Below are 25,646 nucleotides of genomic sequence, written 5' to 3' on the forward strand. Positions count from 1 at the left end.
TGTTTATGCCATGTGAATTGATTTTATCAGGTGCAGAAAAGTTTTTGATAACTGAAAATTTAGGACAAGTGGCGTCATCGGGAAACATTGGGTATCGGTGTATGGTAGCATAAAAAGATTCGAATAACTATACTGACTATAGCTCCTTACCACATTGGGTGAGAAACTATAGAATATCTTTTAATTTTAGCTCCCCATACACAGATTCAACCATGTATGGAAAACCAAAAACCCGGATGCGTAGTTGCGTCAATGCGGACAGTTACATATCAGATGATATGAAGTACCGTAATCGCATTCACAAAAATCACACGAATAGTACTCAGCATGCTGAATAGTAGCCATGTGATAATTGAGTTTGCAATGTCCAGTCCGAGCTCTGACCAGAATACTGCAATGATGTTCGATCGTGAATCATTCGAGTTGAGTGTCTTTAAAGCTGCCTGACTGTTGGAACAAAACTAAATTCGTTTACCACAAATTTTCTGCTGAAGTGCCGATTGTATTCCACACAGAATCGCGTAGATTCCTGCTTGGCACACAGTGCAGTATTCACCAAGTGAGTGAGACTGCTCTACCCTCATTTTACGACAGTAGACACCAGCACCAGCACGATCATTCAACAAAGAACCGTCCGTATAACAACCATATTCCTCACGAAGAGGATAGCTCACATTGAATATTTTGATAGGAAAACTGTTACACGTGAGAGTTAGGTCACTAGGAGCCAGTAAATACTCATAAGTAACCATTTAAGACCACAAACGAGTGTGAAATCGTTTATAAACAACAATGATGGTTTCAAAATGGCGACGAATGAACAGTTTCGCAAGGGTGCTTTAGGAATGAGGTTATGTCGCATCGCGTCTTCGGGGAAAAGTTGTGAACCACGGTATGTGATATCTCCAAAGATCCGAAAATAGCCATTGATCAGGCAATGAGAACGATCACAGATGCCTGGTTGGAGCCTTTCAAACGGAATCCGAACGCATCGAGATCGAGATGTGACTAAAAAGTTGCCATAACTAAGTTCAGATTTTGCAGTGACTGAGTGACAACATCTATTGGAGAAGCCAAATGAATGAAAAACTTACAGAAAAGATGATTTTTTTTAAAAAGATACTCTCAGAGATAGCACTCGAACCTGCGTTCTTATGCATTCCGTGCATACGCGCAACCATTTCGCCACCCTAAGCCTTGTGATAGACACAGCTAGGCATGACACAATTGCCTGGTTTGATTTTCCGTAATAATCTGCTTCTGGTAGGAAAGGGCAGACTATTAATTTTTTCCTTCGGATAGTTGCCATCTCATTGCTATCTGGCGAATATTGAGGGGCAATTGATTCACCTATCATGTTTTCGTCAATTGTTTTCTCAACACTCTTGTTATTGGTGTTACTGTTGATGGAGATGTCGTTTGAGTTTTTACCTTTCGCATAATGCTTACTTTGAGTTTCACCCTAGATTCAAATCAAGCATTTTATGACTTAGGCAGTTGGTCGTTTCCGTCATTTTTACGACTATTTACCTGGAATCGGAAATGTCTGACATTTACTTTTCAAACTACCCTTTAAACAAGCCCAAGCCACAACAACAAGCTTCTGTGGAGTTTCCCAGCAATTCTTCCGATAGAGTGAAACAAAAAGTCACAGAGATATTGAATAATTTTCACTTACAAATACAAGCATTCAGTTCTTACCCTGTACTACCATGCAGCGTCGCCAGCAGAAATGTTTTTTTCTTTCTGGGATTCCCATGTGATCGAAGGTCGCAGAAACGAGTTGCAGTAGTTGAATAGTGTGCATCTGATTTTGGTTGGTTGTGCGATAGCTACTGTCAGCCTAAGTACTATCACATTCGAGTTACCGAGCTAGTTAACCGCTAAAGTGACGTATGCCTACAAACTATTGTTCGCCATAGAACGGTTCTTGATCGATCGATCGATCAGAATCGATTGTATCAATTACGAAAGTGTAGCTTTAGTGAAGCTGCCACATCGAAAAGGCACAGTCGGTTTTTTTACGGTGTTTTGTGAAGTTTCAAAAGTTTTCCGCCATGAGTAGGTTGAAATTGGTATTGTGTTTGATTGTTGTGATCCTCCGAATCGCACGGTGGTCCAAAGCAACGGCGGTGGAGTGTGGTGTACCGCAGATCGGTGGTAATGAGCTAATCGTACACGGACAGGAAACAGCTCCTGGCGACTGGCCGTGGCACGTTGCCCTCTATCATCGCAAGGCACGATCGATCGATTACGCTTGCGGTGGAACGATTATCAGTGAACAGTTTGTCCTGACGGCGGCACATTGCGTCATGAACAAGGCAAACGGTTTCCAGCTCTCACCGAACCGTGTGTTTGTTCGAATGGGAATTCACGACTTGGAACAGTTCGATCCGAAGTCGGCCCAACACCATGAAGTGGGGAAAATCCATAAGTTCGCCAACTACAGCCGACTGATCGATGACATAGCGCTACTGGAGCTGAGTACGATCATTCGGTTCAATGAATACGTTCAACCGGCTTGTGTCAATCTGGAACCGAATATCACGGGAGTGTACGGAACGGTTGTGGGTTGGGGACTAACGGAAGACGACGAAACGGCTCCCGTGTTGAAACGGGCCGAGATGCCAGTTATTGATCCTTTGACGTGTTTGAAGAGTGATCGCGTACTGTTCGGGCAAACTCTGCACGAAGGACTGTTCTGTGCGGGTTACACCAATGGGACGAGTGTTTGCAACGGGGACAGTGGAGGAGGATTGTTCATTCGAAGGGCCAACACCTGGTTCGTGAGTGGTATTGTATCCTTCTCACAGATACGAGCCGGTGGCACGAATTACTGCTACACGAAGGGCTACGGAGCATTCACTCGGGTCGAGAGATATCTTGCCTGGATACGGGAAATCACGGGAATGGCCCTGGTTCGTGAGTATATGCAAACTAGAACAGACTGTTCGAACTTTCCATTACTATGAGATTGTTACAGCTGAAAGTGAGGTGCGTGTTTGTGATATTGGTTCCGATTCCGATACGTCTGAAATAAACTTTTTCCCCCGGCATTGTGGAGTGTATCTTACCAGTCGGGTCGTTGGAGGCCAAAACGCACGCGTTTTCGAGTTTCCCTGGATGGCATTGGTGGCCACTGAGGAAAGGATGCTCTGCGCTGGAACACTGATCAATCAACGATACGTGCTTACGGCGGCTCACTGCATCCGGAATCCATTGCCGTATGCATTTTCGAACCAAAAAAAATGCAATCACCTTCTAACAGTTTATAAACTTTTTTTTAGAGACAAGGTGATCCTGGGAGAACATACGATTGGACAGGGCAAGGATTGCAATGAAAACAACGACTGCGCTTTGCCTGTCCGAGAATATAGCGTTGCGTGTGTCATAGTACATCCTGGATTCTCTTTCAGGAGGCTGCACAATGATATTGCTTTGCTTCGTCTGACGGCAAATGTTACATTTGAAGGTAACTTCCTCTCGGGAGATGAAAAAATAGTCACATTTCTCTTCCGTAGATCATATTCAACCGATTTGTTTACCGCACACGGAAGAACTCCGGCGTTATCAACCTCCCCGGTACATCGTCTCCGGATGGGTTGATGACTCCAATGCTCTTTGGAAGGAAATCATGTCTCCCATAGAACCATCAATTTGTGAGCAAAATATAAATAGTTCCCGAATCGCACGCACACGGATTTCCGGTTTGGTTAATGGACAAATCTGCGCAGAACCAAGATATCCAAAGTTGACAGACTCCTGCAGTAGTGATAGTGGCGCTCCGTTAGGCTGGGGTGGCGAACTACACGGGACTCGTTTCGTACAGTTTGGTGTAACTTCGTTTACCATAAGTTGCGTTCAATCGAGTCCCACCGTTTACTCGAATGTTTCTCATTATATGCCATGGATTTACGCAATGATGGCACCATAAGTTGAATAAATTACTGCTTTCTTGTTAGGCTAAACCCATGGTGAAGGTCGCTTCATATCATTTTTAGCCCTCAGTCCGATGTATGTCCTCACCAGTTTCGCAAATGTAGCATACAATCAAGCAACTTTGGCAGGATTTTGCGAGTTGCCACTATAGTCGGTAAGTGCAAACAATTAGGGCCAAACTCCTAATGACCGTTTCTCTACAGTCTAACAGACAGAACATTCAAATTGGATTCTTTAATCATTTCGAATTTCGAATATTCCTTTAGTTGAGACATGGTGCGTGAAGACCTCAGTGTATTACAATCGATGATAATGAAATATTCAGAATACTATGATAGCATGATAGCACAAAGGAAACAATGAGAACATTACAAAATGGCAACACAAAGGAGACATTAAAGAAATAAAACATATTAACGCTTGGTTTCGTGGTCTGCGCCAGAAAAAAAAGAATGAACAATGGTGATGAAAAGAAGAAAACGAGTAAAATCTATTTATCATTTTCATATGTCCCGTGGTCGTGAACAAATCACTGACAAATCGATATTCGATGCGTCAAAAACTTAAAATTTTACTGTCTCAGTCCAATAATGCAAACTAATGTTGTTTACTGTCCGACGTTTCGGCCTTTGGTGTAGGCCTTTTTCAAGGAAAATAAAGTCTCACGTTTGTAGTCAAAATGGCGATGTCGGACGCTATTTGATTTTGACTATAAACGATTGAGTGCTCAATCGAAGTCGATGTGTGTGGGAAGTGCTTATTGTAGAGTAGCCGTTTTTCAACCAACTATTATAAATGTTACACCATACTTGACGAAAAATATTTGTAGTCGTTGGCCGTTCAAAACGTTGGCCTTTAACGAAAAATAAATGTTTTGACGAGAAACCAATTGACCAAAAAGCCATCTCTTTATTTGAAACAACATTAACTGGTCGCATCCGCATCAAATAAACGATAAATTTTGTTTTTCTTGAAAATGGCCTACACCAAAGAACGAAGCGTCGAATAGTAAACAACATTCGTTTCCATTGTAAGATCTGGCGAATGACCGTAACTAGGTTAAAGCCGGATATAAATAAACGATATAAAACAGAAATATTATAAGACTGAGACAGCCGCCATTCCTGATTAAAATTTTACTTTAACTTTTAGACGTGAAAAATACAGTATACTTCAATGGGAGAATCCTGTACAAATAAAAACTCAGTACATTGTTGAGAAAAAAACACGGGTGGATAATGTCACATACATAACTGGATGACGTGAATACGAATAAAACTTCCATGCATTTTCGCTTCAGAAAATTGTCTTTAGTTTAAACGAATTCTATACCCATTTGTTATTTAAAAAAAACATAATAACAAAACATTGATGTTGAATCTGATACTATAAGTAAATTGATGGCGACGACGTTTTTTTTATATTTCCACGAAGCGGGGGGATGGGGGGGAGGGTGTCAATCATGTTCGGGAAATTGTTGTATTTGAATCATATAATAATGTACAAGTCATAAATTAAGAAATATGAGGATACAATGAAACAAAATTTCTTAGGATCTGCTCGGTTTTAACTGTTTGAATTTGGAAACTCGAAAATAATAACTGATCGAATTCGTCTACTCATAAAGTTGTAGTATATTGTTATGAGTAACCAAATTTTTACTACTCTTGTTGTCTATGAAAACTACCATGTATCGGAATAATAATTTTTTTATGGAATTACATAGATGTATAGGTGATCAGGTGACCTCAAAAAGTATCACACATCAGCATTCACATCTCTCTCCTATGAACCGAATGAGAAGTACAAAACTCATACCAAAGAATTTGATCTGTAACAAAGTATGAATAATTTCGCTATAGGCGAGAAAATCATACGAAAGACAGAATTTTTGCCTTTCTCATATAGAAAGGTTATGCAAGGGGCTGGGGTCCACTAGGAGATTGATAGTACCTATTAGCTCTCTCCGGACAGTACCAGCCTAGATGCCGTGTGGAATCCGGCGGAAAAAATGAACCAAGAATAGATCCACTGGGTTCCTGCTTCCATGTCGTAAAAGGCGACAATTGCAGGAGTTTCTTTTTCCTTTCAGTTATCAGATATTTTCAATGTTTTACTTCTGATTACTCTATTTTACTAAATTATCACTTCATTCAACCTATCAATTTCCGTCTAGCCTCTGAGAAAAGTTTTATTTGGAATGTTTTCTTCTTCCATGTTTTTGACTTGATATTAATATTTCAAACGATAAATTGATATTTTTCTCGGTAGCCGGCTGCCCAGATCAACCAACATAACCAATTAATAATTTTAATAAATAATTAAAATAATAAAGCGGAAATAATACAGAATCAAGACGCGCGTGAAATCTGTTGACCTTTATTTAGTGATTTAAAATGATTTTTTAACAACTGTTTAGAATATGCCAATACTATGAATAAACAATTTTGTCTAAATCCTATACACTCGTTTATTTTGTATCACGTAATTTCATTTATAAAAAATAGGGAAGTTTTTATTCATTACGCGATAGTATTGAAAAATTTTCTTCAGTTTCCTCGAGTAAATTTGAGAAAACCCCGGGTAGTTTCAATCGGTACAGCTATAGTGGCACCATAACTGGCATCTGTCACATTGTACCATATTTTCCGAGGCATTTTCGCGATCGCAGAAAATGCAGTCAAATCCAAATGACTCTTTCATTATTCACTAATAGGTGAAATTCTTTGATGAATTTGTAACGAAATTCTCTTATGTCGAAAATCAAATACTTTTTTCACAGCAAACCTTTACGGTAAGCTTCAAAGCTGAAATAATATTTTATTAATATTGGAAATTCATCATAAATTAATCTTACAATTTCAGTGTTCAGATTAACTAAATTTCGCCAAAATGTAATCAAGCTGTGAATCAAGACTTTCCGGGACTTCAATATAGGATATTGCTGAAACGTTCACTCGGGAAGTCATCTTGAAACCGGAACATACTGAGTCGCGCGCGAATGATACCAATACAGAAATTTTTACTAACAAATATCCTTCTCCCGTGACACTTGTGGAGTGCACAGTAGTATATACGGCTTCTAGTAACAACAAGTGTTGGACTAACATCCCTTCCCATTCCTTAGACGATCTACGTTCGGGCCTGGCCGGCGCCGGTACTGAATAATGAATTCTGAGATTACCAGAAAATGTACATTGATGGATGATTTACCAGTCCCAGGTCGGATCATCTAGAAACTCCCTGTACAATTTCAGCTAATCCCGATCAGTAACGGAGTAGCAACCAGGGGTGGTCGCTCAAGCTCAAGCTCAAGCTCATATAGAAAGGTTATGCAATCATTTGAAAAACCGACTAGTGAAAGTTTCATATCCCATTCGACTCAGTTCATCGAGCTGAGCAATGTGTGTGTGTCAAATAATCTCACTTAGATTTAAATGAAAGGTCTCCCGGTCCCATAAGGAATTCCTGAATTTCATCCGAATCCGACTTCCGGTTCAGGAGTTGTAGGGTAAAGTGTGTTTAATATTGTACACCGTCACTTAAATTGTCGAAACAAAGAACGTAAAAAAATGTCTAAACTTGTCTCAAAACAACACAAATCGATAGTCATTATCAGTAGGCAACCAAACAAACCGATTCCGGCTATCCTGGTTCCCGGTAATCGGTTCCGGAAGTACCGGAAATAGTGGTCATATATACCAAAACGGATCTCACTCACTTTTCTCAGCGATGGTTTGACCGATTTCCATTAACTTAGATTCAAATGAAAGTTCTTTTGGTCCCATACGGAATTCCTGAATTTCATCCGGATCCGACTTTCGGTTCCGGAGTTATACGGTAAAGTGTGTTCAATATTGTACACCGTCACTTAAACTGGCGGAACAAAAACCGTAAAAAATGTAATAAACTGTACTCTAAACCGTTATTCCCAATCTTATGGTCAATTGAAAGGTCTTATGGTCCTACCAAAAATTACTGCGTATTTTCGGATCTCGGGTTCAGGTGCCGGAAGTGCATATAATAATGAACCCACTTCGTTTTCTTAAGGATGACCTACGCATTAAAAGCACTGTTTTATTCTGTATGTTATACTAGTTAATGCACAAACAATCTCTTGGTTTCTTTAAAAATCGAAGAGAAAATTTTTGATTAGAATATCACAATATTATACATGAGAAAGGCATCATTACACCACTAGGTGGATTAAAACAGGTTTTTTGTTATAAAATGACCGTCTTAAATGCACAAATATGTCTTTCTTACAATAAAGACTGTCCCAGAAAGTATGAACGCAACCAAAAACCGTTGCCATTTCGCAATGGTTCTGAATCTGTCAATTTTTATGGCTGCGTCCTGTTGTTTACTCTAACCACTTCCAGCAGAACAACGTCGAAAAATTGTGTACAAATGGTGCACAGAACGCGGACTGTCACTGAGAAATATAGCAAAAATGGAAGGAGTAAGTTAAAAAGCCATGCGAAATGCAATCAGGAAATTCGGTGAGGATAACATCTTTGAGGATAAACCGAAAACGGGTCGATAAAAAGGTCCTGCTAACCCTCAGTTGGATAAACGTATACTGAAGGCGTTCGAGCAAAAGAAAGAGGTTTCAGTTCGGGATGTGGCCAAAAAAGTGGGCACTTCGAAGTCAAATGTTCTTCGTGTTAAAGAAAGTTTGTATCTTCGAACCTATAAGAAGCAGAAACAACCGAAACGTAGTCCGAAACAAGAAGCATCGATCAGGCCGAGGGTTCGATTCTTGCTGGAAACTTGAACTGCTTAATCGTGGACGACGAAATCTGCGTGAAACTCGATTACAAATCCTTGCCGGGACCACAATATTATACGGTGCGAGAAGGGCAAGTATTAAATCAGTCCGAGACATTGATTGAAGTCGAAAAATTTGGTAAGAAAGCTATGGTCTGGCAAGCAATTTGTAGCTGCGGTAAAATTTCGAAACCCTTCATCACCACTGCTTCAATGAACAGCGAAATATACATCAAGGAATTATTACAAAAACGACTTCTACCCATGATTCGAAGCCACAAGGATCCTGTTGTCTTCTGGCCAGATCTTTCTTCCTGCCTCTACTCGAAATCAACGGTAGAATGGTATACTACCAAAAATGTCACAGGGTGGCAAGTGACCGGGAAAATCGGGAAAACCGGGAAAAAGTCGGGAATTTGGTTTCACCGGGAAAAACCGGGAAAAAGTCGGGAATTTAAGTGCAAATCCGGGAAGAAATTTACTAGCCCTGATCTCAGTAACGATTTTTCAGCATCATGATTTGTCTGATACAACAAATGAAAAGTTTGAGACAATACTCAATTGAATATTTGAACGAGAAGTTCAGTACAAGTTTTAAAACATCTTATTGCCCCACACAGGTTGAATTGTGTACAATCCAATGAAAATAAGGGCCAACACCCCATGTTTCATTCAACGGTTTTTGTAAGGGTTTGACAGAAATTTTAAATCAACAAGAGCTTTCATAGTTGTCTTGTCATCAATACAGCACAATGAATGCTCAAATGAAAGTAAAGATAATTTGGATGCTTCTGCTGGATTTCTATTAAATTTCAGAATAAGTATGCATAATGGTAGAAGTAACATCAGGTAACATGTTTAATAATTTTTAAAGAATTTCTAGGAGCATTCATGTTTTTGAGTGTCAGCCAATGATTCTCCTAATTTCATCAAAATTTTTCTCAGTCTCAAAGCTCTCACCTTATCCGCCGTTTGCAAGGAATGTTTAATTTTCTTCTTTGACAGCTGAAATTGGCTTTTCAGAGTTTGTTAGAACCTTAGAATGGTTTGAAGATGGTTTGATTTGTTTAGTGAATCTATGTTTTTTTTTAATGTTATCAGCATATTGAAGTCGACGAAGAAGCAGTCGTAGATTGTCGATGATAGGAGAATCAAATTTAGATCATCTCAGTCACTAGAGGCATAGATTGTTGTTGTTTTTCCAAAGTGACAAGCGTACATTTCATGAATTCTAGAAAGATTTTGTTCTGTCTCGCTAAAAGCCAATTTTGGAAGAATATCGTATATGTTGTTAGAAGGAATCGGTTTTACGGGTGGAGAGTTGTTCCTTAGTTCATTCATTTTTAACCTTATACTTTTTTCTAAACAATACTAGGCTAGAATAGTATTGGAATACACTAGAGATGGTCAGTGACGCGTTCGGTCTTCTCAATAGAAATGGATGCAATTGAATCCTTTGAATACGTATACTAATAACAGATCGGCTGAAAAGTTCGTATCGTTTCTATGAGAGGGCGCCACTAGAATTAAATCCATACCATTTTCAGTTAGTACAAACCTTCAAAAGATACGTGTATAAATTTGACAGCTGTCTGATTATTAGTTTGTGAGATATTGCATTTTGAGTGAAGCTACTTTTGTTATTGTGAAAAAAAATGGAAAAAAAGGAATTTCGTGTATTGATGGAACACTACTTTTTGATGAAAAAAAGTGCCGCCGATACCAAAAAATGGCTTGATGAGTGTTATCCAGACTCTGCACCGGGCGAAGCAACAATTCGTAAGTGACTATTATATAGCGTTATTAGAGCGTTTGAAGGACGAAATTTCAAAAAACGGCCTCATTTGAAGAAGAAAAAAGGTTTGTTTCATCAAGACAATGCACCGTGTCACAGGTCGATGAAAACCATGCTGAAATTGAACGAATTGGGCTTCGAATCGCTCCCTCATCCACCGTATTCTCCAGATTTGGCCCCCAGTGACTTTTTCCGGTTCTCAGATCTCAAGAGAATGCTCGTTGGTAAAAAATTTAGAAGCAATGAAGAGGTAATCGCTGAAACTGAGGTCTATTTTGAGGCAAAGGACAAATCGTACTACAAAAATGGTATCGAAAAGTTGGAAGATCGCTATAATCGCTGTATCGCCTCTGATGGCAATTATGTTGAATAATAAAAACGAATTTTGGCAAAAAAATGTGTGTTTCTATTAAACGATTCGAACTTTCCAACCGAACTGTTAAGATGCGTCTTTCGGAACATTTGCTGGTTTGGGGAATCTGGTACAACTTCGCGAACTTTGAAAATGTATACAAAAAAGTATGATTATTGGTAGAACTCAAGGATAGCTTTTATCGTATCAAAGAACGCTCACCAGCAACTCTTCACACGATTGAATCAGTGCCATCAAAGAGAGACGGATATCATCGTAACAACAAAAACCCGGCATGGCTCATTCAACATAGAATAGACACCAGTGCGAGAACGAATTTCTCTCGATGACCTGTCTGAGAATCAAAGGTTAGCACGCTGCTGTGGGGTTCTTCTCTGAAGCAACAAACGGTCGCTTATTCTCGTTTCGCGATCCGATTGTATACAGGCAGTTGATAATTGCGATAGAATCATTTTACTATTGCCGCTTATTCTAACTTTGTGTATATAACCTTTGTATAAGTTGTGAATTCTCCACACAATCGTTTTGAAATATTGCAACCTAGTATGAGAATCATCAAGTTGAATCATCGATTCGATTTTCTGCGATAATTGTCAACTTGCGATTCTCTCTTGGGGAATTCCACACAGCAACGATCATTATCAGACTGTAATTTTTTTAAGGCGTGAAATACTCAGAGTATAAAGTGGAGCGAAGAAATGTAGAAAAATTCTCTCACGGTTCATGCATTGAGAGACACGATTTCTTGTAGCATCTTCTACCGGATTGAAAATGTTGTATACAATATAGATAGCAATATAGCAGTTTCTGTCAAATTTTCGGCAATCACCAACACTGGTAGAACTCATGCAAAAAGCACTCACTATTATAGAATCTGTTTACTACAAAATATAATTTGTTGCTCTCATATTATTTTCGAAGAGACATACAAAGCTTCCGAAAAACGAGATGACGGTTCAATAGAACTAATTCTTTCGGTACAACTATTAAGTTTTCAACGGTTCTTTGAAATGAACGGTTTTGCCCATCTCTAGAATACACTCCTAATTTGAATAAGTTTTATTAGGGACTGATTTTCCAGATAGTCTTACAAAGACTGATTGAGTGGTAGTCTGGCATAAGCTTGAATAACTCGAAAAATATTTTTTCTTAATGTTAATTATAAGACTTTAAGTTTAATTTTCCATTATTAGGCTTTAAAATGCCTGATGATATTTCTGGAAACCTTAAAAAACACCACCAATAATCGACCAATATGATGCGAAAGCTGCGCTGAAGAGCATTATTGGAGAAAGCAAGAAGTATGAATAAAATTATTTGATTTTGCGAGAAAATTGCAAGTACACAGAAAGAAATTATGGATTTCACAGGTGACATAATTCTACAAACGATACAATTTATAACTACTTAACTTCTCAAATGACGCAATATTCCATTCGTACAGAAATTTGCTGTTTATGAGTGTTATTTGCACTCGGCCAACAAATCAGACTGTATGAATTTATATGCACGATTTACCAGCCAAGCAGATATGTGCTTCTGTGGCTCAGTCGACTAACTGGTGTGCTTTGTGTTCTAATGTTTTTCGGTTCAAGTTGCTGTCGATCTTTTGATTTTAGTAACTTAGTAACTTTTTTCGGTTTTTAACGATATCAAACTAACTAGTGATTATAAGAAGAGAAGGAATATGCAATTATAGAGCCATAGTACTCAAGGAAGAGCAAGGATGTGAAGAATAAAGTGCGGAAAAGTGAGACGTGACAAGGGTCATTTAAGTGAGCAGAAGGCTTCTCGTATCTAAACTTTTAACTTCTACCAGAGGAATTGAACTTAGGCTCGGATAGTAAATGGCAAACGATCTTTGCCTTTACTTTCTGAAATATCAGTGACTCGGATGACTCGTATCGCTCTATAATTTCATATTCCTTCTCTTCTTATAATCTCTAGTTAGTTTGATATCGTTAAAATCCGAAAAAAGGAAAAATTACTGACTGACCAGAAGTCATAAATAAAATAGTAATAAAAAAATTTAAATCAGCTTTTAATTTAAAGCTTTGTAAAGGACCGTTACATCAATAAAAAGAATCTAATTTTGAGTAAATCGGTTTAGCCATTTCGGAGAAAATTGAGTGAGTTTCGTTTTGGAGGCTTAGACCACTATTTTCCATACGTCCGTAACCGGATTGTGGATAGACCGGTACAACCGAAGCAGGTTCGTATGACCAGCAACTTACATGACCTTTTGGAGCAGTTTTGAATGCAATTTAGAAGAATTTTTCCTCTTTTAAATTCGGAACCGGAAGTCAGATCCGGACGAAATTCAGAAATTCTGTAAACGACAGTAAGACCTTTCAATTGAATCTAAGTTCATGTAAATTGATTCAGCCATCTCGGAGAAAAGTGAGTGTATATTTTTGTCACATAAAGAAATTTCCTCTGTTCGTCGAACTGAATCGAATGGTATATGACATTCGGCCATCCGGATGTCCGGGTCAAAAGTCGGTTTTCACAGGGATTGCATAGCCTTTCTATGTGAGAAAGCTTGAGCTCCTCAATTTTAGGGATCATGATGATCAGACGACGATTAACTCCGAGTTTGATATGTGAGCACGAAGCATTTCACGTGAGTTGCATGCAAGCGTCGATTTAAAAGCTAATTATATTTTATTGCCTGATTGTAAAGCAAACGGCATTCTTCCAACTGATCTATCTGCCAATATTGGTAGCGATTTCGATTTTGCGTGTCTTCGATGGCCAATACCAGGAAATGTTATTGCCTCGCAAATTCCACCCGACAGGACTGCAAAACTTTCCGGTGAGACCTGAATACCGGCCCCAACGACTAAGAACCGACGAATGAATTTTAATTATTTCGCCATCGTGGAGCCGGGAAATGCACTTTCCACTGTGCACAGAAAGCCTTCGCAGAGACGTGCCCCGACCGACCGCCGCCCGATCCAGTAGCAAGTTTCCAAGCATGTTCCAAACAATCTCGTACGAGAGGAAAACGGAATTTAACGAAAGGTAACGAAACTAGTTCAGCACACATCGCGGCACCGGCACCGACTCCGAACCGAACCGAACCGATCCGAACGGTCGACGTGCGGCAATGTTTTCCTTCCTCTGCCCCCTTGAAGAATAATAAGTGAAATCAAACTACTCTCGGTTGGAGGTAGCATATTTTCGCATAGCGCATTGCTTCTACGCACTCTGCACTGCCCGCCCGCCTTCTCCGGTTGTTCGCAGGAAAACCACTCAGTGTCAGATGAAATATTCGTCTAATCGTCGTCCAGCGAAGCAACCGACGAACAACATATGGTCATCGTTGCAAATAAGAAAAAAAGGGGCAGACCTGCAATAGCCAAACGAGGGAGAAATGTTGCAAGTATTTATTATTTCTTTTAAGAGGGCTCGGTGGAATTCATACTACCGTCTGCAGGCTGATAATCCGCTTATGAGAAACAATTTTTCCACCGATTCTCCGTCCCCGGCGAGAGGATCCGATCCGAATGTGGGTTGGTCTCACACAGCCAGTTTTTCCTAACCGAAGGCAAGTTTCTTGCGAATGGGAAACCTTTCCGTTTTTTTGATGGCGAATCAAATCTCGCTTTATTAAAGTGACAGTGCAGACTACCACCGCAAAGTTCAAAATAATTAAACTGTCACGAGCCCGCGGATCGGAGAACATCACTTTCGTACAAATTCTTGACATGATTCAATTTACCAGCCCCCGCGTGACTGCACAGGCTTCCTGTATTTTCAATTTGCAATTTTCCTCTAAAGCCAAGGTTCATTTTCGGTGTGTCGTGAGTGCACCACCACCACCACCGCCGCCGCCGCACACAAATCGAGCCCTCACGATGTGAACTGCAGCAACAAGATCACGACCCGCCATTATTCCACTTGTCAAAAGTCTTTGGTGGCTGGCAGACTGCCGGCGCAGCAACGGCAGCAGGTCGTAACAAGTTGTAAAAGTGGCAACACCTCCAACCCCGCGAGAGGGCACAAATGTATTCGCGTTTTGTTTTTTCCTACTTCTTTCTTCTCACGTATCCATCAGGAAGGAATGCCATCGGATTGATGATGGCGGTGGTTTGTTGAAGAATAGAATTCCGTGGCACGCCACCGGGGTCGGCACCGAAAAGGCCAGGAAGTTCATTCACTGTACGACGGACCTCCAACAACCGAACCCCGCTAATTGAATTCTACCAACCGCGCAACCAGTGCAAGCCATTAGACAGACAGTACCTGTGGAATCGATTCTCCACAGCAACAAAAACAACAACGACGAAAAAAAACAGTGGAAAATAAAAACCATGACCGAGAACACGAGTCCCTTCTTCAAGTGGTGGTTAAATATGACGAGAGAAAGATGCACTTTTCACACTCGCCGCCAGTTCAAGTGGGTTTGTGTTTGCCGAGAATCGCCCGACCCCGACCCGGATTCGTGTGTTTGTTCATTAAAGGGATCTTCGAAAATAGCGCCCGAATACGAAGAAAACAGTAAATAAAAATTTATTTGGTCATAATGCACTTTCCCGTTCCTAGGTTCGTAGAATATTGCCTTTTCCGAAAAAAAAGTAAAACAAAACTCCTCTCGAACCACGAAATGATGGATAAAAATACAGTCATTCGGTACGGTATGTAAATAAAACGGGAAATGATGAGGAGAGATCATGATGCACCCAATCCAACATATCACTTCTCACGCATCGCTTCCCGCCTGGTCGGAATGTGTGCGCTGCTAGCGGGTGGTGAAAACTGATCGCACATTTCCCGGTGTTGTTGATAGTCGATCGTTGATCATTCACAGAACCTTTGAGTCGAGTCGTGACTTTTCGGAAGTCACAAACGTGCTCCCTATGCGTCCCCGATTCTGTTGTTCTGTGCCGGCGGCAGCAGCAGGAAATGAAAACTCCCGGAATTAATTATACATACAGGATTAGTTATTATTTCGTTCATTCGTTCAGAACTTCCGTGTTTGTGTGGTTTAACTGGCATGTTGTTGGTCGAACCAAGGCTTACGGAATCGGAACAGCAAAAACCCGAGAAACCACGTGGAATGTGTGCGGTATAATTTAGTCGTCCGATTTATGATTATTGCTGGCAGTTGTAGTAGGCTGTTGTGTCTGGATGGAGTAAATATGCACGTCTGCACCGGGAATGCAATTTACGGTCGCTTTCCATCGACCACCGACCCCACGCCAGTGTGTGAGTGTTTGGAAAATTTAATGGCCAACTTTGACCGACGGTCTGCAAGGCGGGAATCACCCACGGTTTCGCGGTATTCGCGGTACGGTATTTCCAAACTAGGTTGGGAACATTGTGGGTTCAATGGTAATGTCTCCGATCGATCGAACGAGATGCATTTCTCTCCGTAAGGGGAAGTGAATTAGATACTCACGGTGTTATTTTCTATTTTTTTTTATTCAATAATATAATTATTTTTAAGGCACACTGCTTTAGCTCTAAGGTGCCAAGGACTTTTTCTAATTTTATTAACGACTAACTTAAAACTAGGATAGTATGATTGGATAATGTTGTATTGGGGTCGCAGTGGTCGACTTTGGCAGATCCAACCTTCAGCTGGCGATCGGCACCGGCCGGTGGATGGAATATATCATGAGTCTTCCAGATGACGTTGGCCGCATCCCTCGGTCCGTGTGGGTCCGCAGGAAACACCCCCAGGCTACGAATACCCGGCGGGTGGCCCGCATGACTAGAGCGACCTTCCGTGGGCGATGATGGTGATGTAAATATAACGAAAAAATATAGAGAAGTAAATATTGCGGAAAACGAAGTAAAATGGGGATATGGGAACGAAATGACTAAGAACGACAGAGATCTAATTAGTTGACATCGAGATGGAGAAGAGACGGGGAGGGGGGAAGCGAAAAGGTTAGTGACAGCAAAAAGATCTTGTTAGTTCCGATGAAGATGGTGGACAGATGAGGAATCGGGATAATCGGCGGAAGTTAGTGTCGAGCCTGCAGGTGAAAATAATTCTTAGCCACAGTTGAAATAACGTCGATAAATAGGAGGAACTTTCTAAGCAAGATGTAACAGATTACACTTGTATATTAATGTGTTTGAGGAACTGGTATATCAGAAGCATATATGAACTATCCCGACTCGCCAACACATCCCGAACCGGAACCTCAGTCGGTCTACCTCGGGCCCTGAGGGATTCCAATAGCTCCGATCTGGCGTCGCGATACTCTACGCACGACCACACGACATGCTCGATGTCCTGATAACCGTCGCCACAGGTGCAGAGCCCGTTCTCCACGATCCCGATACGCCGGAGATGTGCGTTGAATGTATAGTGATTTGACATGAGTCGTGACATAACGCGAATGAAATCACGACTCACGTTCATCCCCTTGAACCAAGGTTTCGTCGATACCTTAGGGATAATGGAGTGTAGCCATCGTCCCAGTTCGTCATTCGTCCATGAAGTTTGCCAACTTTCGAGAGTTTTCTGACGAGAAATACTGAAAAATTCATTGAAGCAGATTGGTCTTTCATAAATGTCACCTTGTAATGCGCCCACCTTAGCCAATGAGTCTGCCTTTTCATTGCCCGGAATGGAACAATGCGAAGGGACCCAGACTAACGATATTGAATAAGACCGTTCAGATAAAGTTCGCAAGTGTTCCCGTATTTTCCCCAGGAAATATGGGGGATACTTTCCTGGCTTCATTGCCCGGAGAGCTTCTATTGAACTTAGACTGTCCGTGACAATGACGTAATGGTCTTTGGGCAATGTTTCAATGATCTCGAGGGTGTACTGAATAGCAGCTAATTCTGCGACGTAAACTGAAGCCGGATCACTGAGTTTGTAAGAAGCGGTGATGTTTTGATTGAAGATGCCGAAGCCTGTGGACCTGTCGATGTTTGATCCATCAGTGTAAAACACCTTTCCACAGTTGACTGTTCTAAATTTATTATAAAATATATTAGGGGCCACTCGAGGGCGTACGTGTTCCGGAATTCCACGAATCTCTTCTCTCATGGATGTGTCGAAAAACACAGTAGAATCAGAAGTATCCAAGAAATGAGCACGGTTGGGAGCAAACGAAGAAGGATTAATATTCTGAGCCATGTAATCAAAATACAAGGACATAAAACGGGTTTGAGAATTAAGCTCAACTAACCTTTCGAAGTTTTCAATCACCAGAGGATTCAAAATGTCGCATCGAATGAGCAAACGATATGAGAGATCCCAGAACCGGTTTTTCAACGGTAAGACGCCCGTCAACACTTCAAGACTCATCGTATGAGTTGATTGCATGCAACCCAAGGCAATACGCAAACAACGATACTGAATTCTTTCCAGCTTAATGAAATGGGTGTTCGCGGCGGATCGGAAGCAGAAGCATCCATATTCCATAACGGACAATATCGTTGTTTGGTACAATCTGATCAGGTCTCCTGGGTGGGCACCCCACCAAGTTCCGGTTATTGTACGAAGAAAATTGATTCTCTGCTGGCATTTTTGTTTCAGATACCTAATGTGACATCCCCAGGTGCCTTTGGAGTCGAACCAGACCCCGAGATATTTGAATGTGAAGACCTGAGCTATGTTTTCACCCCCTAGTTGAAGCTGTAGTTGTGCTGGTTCTCGCTTCCTTGAAAATACAACCAGCTCAGTTTTCTCCGTAGAGAACTCGATACCCATTTGAAGAGCCCATGTCGACAAGTTGTCGAGGGTATCTTGCAATGGTCCTTGGAGATCGGCAGCTTTGGGTCCTATAATAGACACAACGCTGTCGTCGGCAAGTTGTCTTAGCGTGCAAGATGTGTTGATACATTCATCAATGTTGTTCACGTAAAAATTGTATAAAAGGGGGCTTAAGCATGAGCCCTGAGGAAGACCCATGTAACTGAATCGTATTGTCGACAAATCACCATGCGCGAAATACATGTATTTTTCGGACAATAGATTGTACAAAAAGTTATTCAAAATTGGTGAAAGACCATGCTGATGCAACTTCTCAGATAGGATATTTATAGAAACTGAGTCAAAAGCCCCCTTGATGTCTAGGAAAACTGACGCCATTTGTTCCTTACGAGCAAATGCCATTTGAATTTCGGTTGAGAGCAACGCAAGACAATCGTTCGTTCCTTTGCCCCTGCGGAAACCAAATTGTGTATCTGAAAGTAAGCCATTAGTCTCGACCCAATTGTCTAGACGAAACAGAATCATTTTTTCGAACAATTTCCGGATACAGGAAAGCATAGCAATCGGCCGATACGAATTGTGATCGGAGGCTGGTTTTCCTGGTTTTTGAATGGCGATAACTCTTACTTGTCTCCAGTCATGTGGAACAATGTTGTCCTCTAGGAACTTATTGAATAAACTCAGCAAGCGCCTTTTGGCGGGGTCAGGCAGATTTTTCAACAAATTGAATTTTATTCTGTCTAATCCCGGGGCTTTATTGTTACATGACAAGAGTGCAAGTGAGAGCTCTACCATCGAAAACGGTGTTTCGTTTGTATTTGGTGTCGCGGCGCGGGTGATCTTCTGTTCCGGAACAGAGTCTGGACATACTTTTTTAGCGAAATCGAATATCCAGCGGTTAGAATATTCCTCGCTTTCATTCGTTGTGTTATGATTGCGCATTCGTCGGGCTGTGTTCCAAAGAGTGCTCATAGATGTTTCTTTTGTTAGGCCGTCTACGAACCGACGCCAGTAACCGCGTTTCTTAGCTCTAATCAAGTTCTTAATTTTAACGTCTAACGCCGCGTAATTCCGGTAATTATCAGGTGTTCCATTTTTTCTGAATATTTTATACGCGGAGGCTCTCTCCGCGTTTAAATTTGTGCACTCTTTGTCCCACCACGGGTTGGGAGGACGGATGTTAGTTTTTGCGCCGGGTACACGTTTCGTCTGAGCTTGAGTCGCGGTGTCGAGAATCAAGCCAGCCAAAAACGTGTACTCTTCCTCCGGAGGAAGTTGTTGTGTTCTTTCAAGTTTCTCAGATATCGCGGTCGCATAGCTATTCCAATCAATATTTCGTGTGAGGTCATAGGAAACATTGATTGTCTTCGATGGTTTTGAGCCGCTGGTGATTGATATTACGATCGGTAGATGATCGCTACCGTGGGGATCAGGGATCACCTCCCACGTGCAATCCAACCGTAGCGATGTCGAGCAAAGTGATAAGTGCAGCGCACTTGGTCTTGCTGGTGGTGCAGGAATCCGTGTCATTTCTCCCGTATTCAAGATTGTCATATTGAAGTTGTCGCAGATATCATGGATCATAGCTGATCTGTTATCGTCGTGAAGACAGCCCCATCCCGTACCGTGTGAGTTAAAGTCTCCTAAAACCAATGTCGGTGCGGGAAGGAGCTCAATGATATCACTGAGCCACCAATGCCCAACCGAGGCTCTTGGGGGAATATAGATTGAAGCAATGCAAAGATCCTTGCCTTTGATTGTAACATGACATGCGACAGTTTCAATACCTGATATCGAGGGGAGGTTAATTCGATAAAAAGAATAGCACTTTTTGATCCCCAAAAGTACTCCTCCGTAGGGATCATCTCGATCCAGGCGAATAATGTTAAAATCGTGGAAGTTTAAGGATATTTCAGAAGTTAGCCAAGTTTCGCACAATGCAAATGCGTCACATTTCAGATTATTTACTAGAAATTTAAGGGAATCTATTTTTGGGATAATACTTCTGCAATTCCACTGTAAAACAGTGATTAGATCCGTGACCTCGATGGATGATTTAGCCATCGAAGGATACAATCGCTGAGAGAAGGGGCCAATTTGCAGTCAACTGCTTTAAATATGTTTTTACTGTTGGCATGAAAGCAATTAAAATGCTTTTAAGAGGGTCAGAAATATTAAAAGTTGTAAAAATCCAGTCCACAACATCAGAGAACTTGATAAGTCCAGCACCTAGTTGGTTCTCTGATAGATTTTCAGGGACGTTTGGGGATTTTGTTGTCCCGGGAAGTGGTGGGAATTCCATCTCGGAACTGAGTTTTCCGAGACCAGGAGCCTTTTGCTTCGGTGGTTTGTCCCGATTCCCGTTAGCTGTAACTTTTCGAAGCCCTTCGGAAGACACCTTCGAGCCCTTACTAGGTAGCTTATGAGAGGATTTATTCATTCTTTTCCTACAGCTATGAGGGACCGCCGATGATGGACCTTCCAAAGGGTCGTCAGAATCGCTCTCGTCAGTTGACAAGCAGGCATATGGGTTCGTTGTCAGTTTAGGAGGGGTGGCACTCTTAAGCATCTCGGCAAAGGAACGCTTGGAGTGTTCCTTCAGGGAACGCTTCATCCGATCTCCTCGCAGCTTATACGCAGGACATGCCATTAGGTCATGCGGACCCTCCTTGCAGTAGAGACACTTTTCAGCATCCTTACCGCAAGAGCCATCCGCATGAGCCTCCCCACAGTTAGCACACCGGGGCTTATTGCAGCAATGAGAAGCTGTATGCCCCAATTGTTTGCAATTGGTACAATTCATTACTCGAGGTACAAAAAGACGAACAGGCAGACGAACCCGGTCCAAGAGGATGTAGTTGGGCAAAGCAGAGCCGGCGAAGGTCACACGATAAGAGTCAGATTGGGGATAAGACTTTGTTCCATCCCCGGCGATCGATACTGAATGCAATCGCTTGCAGTCCAGTATCTTGACGTTCTTAAGTGAGGGGTCCTTAAAACAGCCCTCTCCGTACTTAAGAACGTCCTCGCAAGTCAAACTCGAATCGGTGACCACACCGTCGATTTCTACTTCGCGAGCTGGCACGTAGACGCGGTACTCCCGCGTAAAATGGTCATTTTGAACGAGCTCATTTGCCTGCTTTGAGCTGGTGAACAGAACCCTGAGCTTATCTGGTCGTATTTTATCAATACTTTTTATAGTATTGTATCGCGAGGACAGATCCCGCGATATTTTCAAAACATTCAATTTTTTTTCTTTAGCCTTGGTCCGGAAATAAACCGAGTAAGGCCCGGCCGAGAGTGCAAGCCCATCGGGATAACTCTTTATGCGAGACTTATTGCTGCCAACAGAAGTCTCCATCTAATCATCGAGAACGGAGGGGTCGGGAGTCAAATTTGACATGTCGCGGAGCTACCTCCGCGCAGAAATAAATGATTCGAAGGGGGGTAATGAACGGTCGAATGAAGAAGAAAAAAAAATATACAAAATAATAGTACTTAACTTTTAATCCAACGGGGGCCACCAAGGCCAAGCCCTCGTCGATCGGCGTATCGCCGCTTCGAGGGTGTGCAAAAAACCTCCGAGAGGAAAAAGCACACTCACTTATAATCCGCACAGTATAATCACAATGGCCACTGAAATCTGGCCTTGATCGATCAAACAATCACCGGCTAACGGTACTGTTTCGATCGTCCGCTCACAACAATGCACTGCTTCAGTGTATAATGTACAAAAAACCTCTCACAGAAAAAAGCACTATTGTCTATTACACAATAGCGATATAATCTAGTTTTGATCGTCCGGTCACGTTATCACACACGGCACTGGTTTTTTTCGCAGTAAACACAAAGCACGTCCGTTCGCTCGGAAGGTTGAAACGGCAATGTGTTATTTTCTAGGTTGATGGTAATGTACGTGACTTTACTAGATAAGGTTGTAAAGACTGTCCCAGAAAGTATGGACGCACTTTGATTTCGCTGTAAATAATTCACAAGTGTTAGATATTCAAATTTTATTCGATATACTGATAATATTAGATTACAACAACAGAATATTATTCTTAACATTTGCTACTTAGCCATCTTGCGAACGTTCCTCATTAAATTCCGTTCAGACTTCTTGGCGACAAGTTTTGACACTTTTTTCCAATCTTTTTCGAACTGTTGAATGGTTTCGGCTGCCGAGACATGTTTCCTAAGATGTGCCTTCGTTAATGCCCAAAATTCTTCAATTGGTCGAGGTTGTGGGCAATTCGGTGGATTCATGTCTTTTTGGACGAAAGTGACATTTTTGGTAGTATACCATTCTACCGTTGATTTCGAGTAGTGGCAAGAAGCAAGTTCTGGCCAGAAGACAACAGGATCCTTGTGGCTTCGAATCATGGGTAGAAGTCGTTTTTGTAAACATTCCTTGATGTATATTTCGCTGTTCACTGAAGCAGTGGTGATGAAGGGTTTCGAAATCTTACCGCAGCTACAAATTGCTTGCCAGACCATAGCTTTCTTACCAAATTTTTCGACTTCAATCGATGTCTCGGACTGGTTTAACATTTGCCCTTCTCGCACCGTATAATATTGTGGTCCCGGCAAGGATTTGTTATCGAGTTTCACGCAGGTTTCATCGTCCATGATTATGCAGTTCAAATTTCCAGCAAGAATCGTATTGTACAGCTTTCGAACCCTCGACCTGATCGATGCTTTTTGTTTCGGACTACGATTTGGTTGTTTCTGATTCTTATAGGTTCGAAGATTCAAACGTTCTTTAACACGAAGAACATTTGACTTCGAAGTGCCCACTTTTTGGCCACATCCCGAACTGAAACCTCCTTCTTTTGCTCGAACGCCTTCAGTATACGTTTATCCAACTGAGGGTTAGCAGGACCTTTTTTGCGACCCGATTTCGGTTTATCCTAATAGGTGTTATTCTCACCGAACTTCCTGATTGCATTTCGCACGGCTTTTTCACTTACTCCTTCCATTTTTGCCATCTTTCTTAGTGACAGTCCGTGTTCTGTGCACCATTTGTACACAATTTTTCAACATTGTTCTGCTGAAAGTCCACGTATTTCGAAACAAACTAATGAAAACGAATAAACAATGGCACAAGTGGTTAGAGAATAGTGTAAACAACAAGACGCAGCCATAAAAATCGACAGATTCTGAACCATTGCGAAATGACAGCGGTTTTTGGTTGCGTCTATACTTTCTGGGACAGTCTTTATCTCAAAACGGTTATTATCGCGGTTAAGTGGAAAAAATAGGCTGTATAGCTATTTTATGTTGTATATAAAAGAATGAAAATCGATCCTTTCAAACATCTTTTTTAATTTTTATCTCTATTCTTTGATATGCAGTAGCTGACAACTGACTAATCGAACCTAAAATTAACTCAAACCCGAATACGGTTGAGAGAGGAATTGACTGAAAACAGCACGTTTTGAGAGCGACTGTTGACACTGGTGGTGTCGACTGAACTCGTTTCCACAATGTGCATGTGGGACTGAGAGCAATATTTATTCCTCGTAATATTTGCCTACATGAAAAGAGAAGTCCCGGGTCTAACAAAGAAAAAGTAGATTCTTTACTTGACTCATCGGTCCATCAACATTTTGATGCTCTTTGAAAATAAAAAAGAATTGTCAAGACAACAAGAACATTTGACGAAAATTTTCAGGTATAGTATAATAAATAATAGTCGCTGGGGGCCAGGTTTGGAGAATACGGGGGATGTTGGACCAATCCGTACCGCAAATCATTCATATCACCGTTGCTTTTTGAATGCGCTGGTTCGTGTTTTTCCATAGCTTGATGAAACTTAGAACTCGTCTGACACGATCAGCTGTTATTCAACCACTAGTGGATAGATTGCCATGTAATTTGGTATTGGACCAGCTAGAGGCTTGATCTCAACAAAAATATACACGGTTCGAAACTATTCACGTCTTTTCTGTGAGAGTCAGGAATTCGAATTCGAAATTTGGTTCTATCCAACGAAATTTTTTTCACAATCATATCAAACTTTGAACGTAATTCAATTAATATACTCGCCCCATTTTATTTTCATTGTTTGAAATGCAAGTATAGAATAAAATGAATATTTCGTTATTCATTTATTCATTTAATGTGTTTAAAACGTTATATGTAATAAAGAATTGATAAATATGTTTTGTGCTGAATTTGGTCGTTGCCGTTTTTTGAGAATTTCTTTTTATTTCTATTCAGCAATGATTGAGAGTCAGTTGGTTCACAGATCATGCCTTTCTCGGTTTTTTAGTCATTGCTGTCTGAAACGTCTTTGTGAACTTTTCTTTACGTTTCGTCTTAGACTCGTCAGTGCAGAGCAGTTCAAATTGAACTGCTTAGTGCAAACTTGAACAGTTTAATTTGAACCGCTTAGCAGACGTAAAGTTAATGCTATTTGCAAAACACTTTTTAAATTGGCACCGAAGTGCCATGTCTTTTCTGACGTGCCGAACGAAAACGTCTTTTTCGACTAATACTGGCCAATTCAGATATGGCCATTTAGGGAAATAATAATCTGAAAATTGAATATCCATCTCTGTTTTTTACGTTTCGTCTTCGATTAATTAGTGCATTAGCAGCTCATGTTGAACTGTTAGTGCAACTAAGCAGCTCTACATGAATCGCTTATCAGTAGACGCTAAAATCCTTAACTCTTCGAATGGCGAGTGTTTATCAATTATTGTTTGGAAATTTAACATCGATTTTCGACGAAGATTAAAGAATTTTCTGTCTAGATAAAAGCGAAAAATGCTTCATTTGAACCACAACGCATTGTTTATATAATTCAAATCAACTGCAAACAACATTGTTTCCAAGCAACGATATTTAAATTTGAACTAAAACATAGTTTCATTCCCACACCCTGTCCCCATCAATTAGCTGGAGTTGTGAATGAAATTCATATAATCAACGTGTTTCATTCCTTTCTACACGTCATAAAGTTTATGCTGGCCACGGTTTGGCCCGGTTGGTGGGCATGGGGAGGAAGCCAAGCAAAGTAGCGAACGGCACGACCAGTAGCAAAACAACAGCCTTTATTCTGGTCGTCTGGACTGCCAAGC

The 25,646-nt window shown here is 41.1% G+C and overlaps 2 protein-coding genes across 7 annotated transcripts in view; both read left to right on the plus strand.

Moving 5' to 3' along the window:
• LOC131431744 (klarsicht protein) overlaps positions 1-25,646 on the plus strand; it is a 627,074-nt gene that overhangs the window by 307,233 nt on the left and 294,195 nt on the right. The window lies entirely within an intron of this gene.
• Positions 1,342-5,341, plus strand: LOC131431747 (transmembrane protease serine 9-like). The gene is made up of 4 exons (XM_058597624.1): positions 1,342-2,922; positions 2,984-3,224; positions 3,288-3,472; positions 3,522-5,341. The coding sequence occupies exons 1-4, from the start codon at positions 2,058-2,060 to the stop codon at positions 3,932-3,934; spliced, it is 1,704 nt and encodes a 567-aa protein (XP_058453607.1). The 5' UTR covers positions 1,342-2,057; the 3' UTR covers positions 3,935-5,341.

This window comes from Malaya genurostris, chromosome 2, assembly GCF_030247185.1.
Source record: "Malaya genurostris strain Urasoe2022 chromosome 2, Malgen_1.1, whole genome shotgun sequence".
NCBI lineage: Eukaryota > Metazoa > Arthropoda > Insecta > Diptera > Culicidae > Malaya > Malaya genurostris.

Coding starts and splice junctions, on each gene's coding strand:
- LOC131431747 (XM_058597624.1), top strand. CDS start 2,058: ATGAGTAGGTTGAAATTGGTATTGTGTTTGATTGTTGTGATCCTCCGA. Junction 2,923..2,983: donor CACGGGAATGGCCCTGGTTC/GTGAGTATATGC, acceptor AGATTGTTACAG/CTGAAAGTGAGGTGCGTGTT. Junction 3,225..3,287: donor TGCATCCGGAATCCATTGCC/GTATGCATTTTC, acceptor ACTTTTTTTTAG/AGACAAGGTGATCCTGGGAG.